Below are 4003 nucleotides of genomic sequence, written 5' to 3' on the forward strand. Positions count from 1 at the left end.
GCCGCCTAGCACTGTGGGACGGTGGCGGTCCGGGGTCATCACCGGACCCCACACAGCCCTCCCTCCCCCGCCGGGGCTGGGAGCGCCCTCCGGGCCCCACGCGTGGGGGTCCAAAGCCTTCTGGGGCAATGGCTGTCTGCCTTCACGCCTGAGGTCGTGGCTCTGTGCCCACCCAGGTCCTGAGGTGTCGGTGGCCAGGCCCTGAGGAGATGGCTGTGCACCCACCCAGGCCCTGAGGTGACGGTGGTTTGCCCTGTCCTTCCTCCCTTGCTGCTGTCTTGCAGCCCCTGGTGCATCAGCGTCACAAACCCAGCGGCGCTCACAGTCCATATGCCCAGCTGTAAATGGTGGGGTGATGAGCGGGCACGGCTTTCCTCCAGGCCACCGCCACCGCAGGCTGGGGAAGCCACCTGCGGGCAGGGGCCACTGCCACACCACAGCAGCTTGCAGGCCAGAGCTCCACGCTCCACCAACATGCTAGGGGCGAGATGGACATCGCCTAGGAGGCAGGAGGGACCTGCAGCCACTTCATCTTTCTCCTTGCAAACACCAGGGCTTTCCACACATGGAAGTGCCAGGACTGTGGCAAGAATAAAGCAGAGAGGCTACAAAAGAAAAAGCTGCAGCCACAGGGTGGGAGCTTTCCACATCTCACCTGTGGAGATGTAACTAAAGACAAGGTGCCAGGCTCTGGGAAGTCACACCTGGAGTGACTGACACAGTGTTTCTGACGGGAGACAGAGGTGCAAGACCCATTTTTTAATGTGAACACAGCCCTTTGACATCATAGACAAAAAATGTCACAGACAGCAATCTCACTATATTTGAAGCAGCACATAAACAAGTAACAACAGTAACCATCTAAACATTTTAACGAATACTGCCACACCTATACCTTGCAGTCTGATCACTCTTCTCAGCATCTTAATAATGTATTTACATTCTGATTTTCATACAGGCACAAACCCTCGAGGTCACTTCTGCGACTGAATTTTACCAGCTTCAACGTTTGCTGGAATGGACCTTAAAAACCTGTTAACATTTAATTGTATGATACCAGTCTCTAAAATATTTGATCTATTCCCAAAAAGGGCACAATCAGAGAACATTCAAAATCAGAATCAGAACATTCAGAGTAAAAACCTGAATCTCAAACTGATACTGACTTAGAAACCCTCCAAGGATTGTTTTGTAGTTCTAATAGGGGTTATTTTCATGGGTCTGAACTTTTAGGCTGTGACTGGTTACATTTGCAAGCAATTGCTCTATCAGAATGGGAGCTGCAAAAGTACCTTGAAAAAAAATAGAAAAGCTGAGATTCTCAATTAATGGCTTGTGTCTAGTAGCAAGAGCTTTAAGCAGAGCACAAAGTATCAGGAGACTTGTGATGAAGTTGCAAAGGTTGGCAGCATCCAATTTAAGAAGGCCTGAAAAAAAGTGGATTCAGGGTAGCTAACTTTTCTTTAAACACATTTCGCTGATTCACCATTCCTGAGGTTTCCTCAGAAAACTGCAGGCTTGCAACCGATGGAGGTAAAAATAATTCAGTTCTTACACAGCGCTTTTCATCTCCGAATCTCAAAGGGTTGATTGTTTTGTTTCTCTTCAGACGGGATAGCTGAAGAACAAAGGAAGCTGGGACACCTTCAGGGACTGTGGAAAAGCAAGCCCCAGCCCTCGCTCAGGCAGGACAGCCTCCATTCACGTACCTACACTGAGCCAGACCACAGCACTTGTAAAGATTGGCTTTTGTCTGGGGAAGAACTCAGGGAAGGCAGTATTCTCTCTCTCTCTCACCACCTCTTTTTTCTATGCTGGAAACTGCTGATAGAACAGATTGTTAAAAGCATGTGGACAGTTTCAAATTTGAGCAGTCTTAGGGACTACTTGTATGATCTTGGATTACTCAAAAAGGGAAAAGGACACAGATGCACACACCTCTCCGCAACAGCGGGGTTAATGCGGGAGCATTTCTGGGCTCTAAATACTAAACATGAAAAAAAACCACCACCACCCCCACCACCCCCAAAACCCATGATGAAGCCCCAAAGTCACTGCAAGACAGGTTCTTGTCAGCATCCACTGCCACTAGCTTTTCTGATGGCACATTTGGAGATATGTGGTGCCACTCTAGGGATTAAATAGGGAAAGCCACGGCTGGAAAATGAAGCGGTAGTTTAGGAGCATATCAAAGTGTCAGCCTCCTGAAGCTAAAGTTCAAGATACAAAGTGAGAGAGTATGAAGGAGGGGGACACTGATACGCATGGTGAATTAAATCAGCACTGGAATGAAGTAACAGCAGGATCAGCTCTGCATGAAATAATGTAGGATCAGCTCTTCCATTTACATATCAGCTCAGTTTCCAAGTCTTTGTTTCTGAAGTAAACAATGTACAATTAGAAAAAAAATTCTGTGTGAAACAAAGACAAATTTGAGAGTAAGCTGTGGAACATCTTCCCAAAGAAGGAGCCCTGAAGAGGCAGGCAAGCCAACCGCAGAGCCACAGCAAAATCTTTCAGTTGCCATCCCAAGTGCTCGTGTGGGCAGGTCAGCCTGCAAAATGCCAGTTGTATGTGACAGAAACAAAAGTGGGTGGAAAGTGAATGGCAAGAAGAGGCCCGATGCTATTCAGCTGCGACCAAAAACCCCCCAAAGTCACATTTAAAATGTGGCTGAGCAATCCACAGGCAACGCTGGAGAGGGGCTAAGGGAAGAGTATTTTAGGGGAGAATGAGATCATTTAATTTAGTGGCTCGAATGATCTGTAAGTACAGTTTTCAGATTATAAGTGCTTGCTGCTTGGCATCCCTTCTGGCAGCTGTGATTCACTTTCATTGTGTGTTCTGCTGCTTCGCCCTTTAGAAAAGGGCTTTTTACATTTTATTAAATGGCACTTCGGCAGCCCTCCATTTCCAGCCTTAATAATGGATTTGTTAATCTCCCTGATAGCCTTTCCCTCCTCCTTAGCAACAATTTAAATATCCAAGAAGAAATCTGCAGTGCAGAAATCAATTAATATTTACATCTGAAATGCTGCTGTACTATTTTAATCAAGTAGAACAGATGTGGTCTGTTTTTTACCAACACCACCATCACTTGCATTAAACTAGCATCTTCCGTCAGGGAAATTTTCTAAGAGCTTTCCAGAAAGTAATGTTTTAAGCTTCTCAAACCTGCAATGACTTTAGCTCTTTTCTTTCCACTCTGCAGGAAGGGAAACCGAGGTGTAAGCAGCATAATCGCTCACATGAAGACACACCCTATGCTAGAAGTGGAACAGGAACACAGCTCACGAATCAAGATGCCCAACCCTCTGCTTTGAACACAAGGCTTAGAAATAACACAATGCTTTGCAACGTGGAAGTTATTTTCAATAAGGGCAATCCCTTTGGCTAAACTGCCTAGTTTTCCAACCCTTCTTTGGCTTTTTCTAAGATCTTCCTATTCCCAACTCTTTGCAACCTCTGGGAGAAACATAAAGATGGCAACAGTTGCAAGAGCTTTCTTTGCCCACCTTCATGCACACCCTGCAAATTCTTAATATTGCTTTCAAAGCCTTGAAACCTAACACTCCTGCAACCAAGGCATGAACAGAGATCCGCGGTAGGAACCACTCTCTGCTGCTCTCAAAGCAGTGAAAAGATTCACCAATTCCCCAGATTTCTGGGGACAGCAGATCCATAAAACTCCTGTTTTTCTAGCTAGTGGAACAACTTGTCTGGCATACCTGAATATCCCACCCACCAACACACACTGTAACAACCAGGTCTCTATTGTTGTACTCGTGACTGTAACAGCTCAGCATCAGAGGACTTGCAGCAGCAGGCTGGAGAACATCCCAAGTCCCACCTACTCAACAGCCTTCCAATGCTTGCAATACCTTCAGTAAGGGACCTACACCGCCTATAGGACGTGGCCTCATTTCTCATCCGGGAGCCTCATTCTTTCCCAAGGCAGCAGATAATCCCTTTCAGCACTCCCACTGGTGCCTGGAACCCGTCC

General features: G+C 46.7%; 1 protein-coding gene across 1 annotated transcript in view; it reads right to left on the bottom strand.

Moving 5' to 3' along the window:
- MXI1 (MAX interactor 1, dimerization protein) overlaps positions 1 to 476 on the bottom strand; it is a 48789-nt gene extending 48313 nt beyond the window's left edge. The window contains exon 1 of the mRNA XM_009326056.1: positions 226 to 476. Within this exon, the coding sequence (XP_009324331.1) occupies positions 226 to 476 (251 nt within the window). The remainder of the gene's footprint in view (positions 1 to 225) is intronic.
- Positions 477 to 4003: the final 3527 nt, after the last annotated feature.

The sequence above is a fragment of the Pygoscelis adeliae genome, unplaced genomic scaffold (assembly GCF_000699105.1).
Source record: "Pygoscelis adeliae isolate BGI_AS28 unplaced genomic scaffold, ASM69910v1 Scaffold4, whole genome shotgun sequence".
NCBI lineage: Eukaryota > Metazoa > Chordata > Aves > Sphenisciformes > Spheniscidae > Pygoscelis > Pygoscelis adeliae.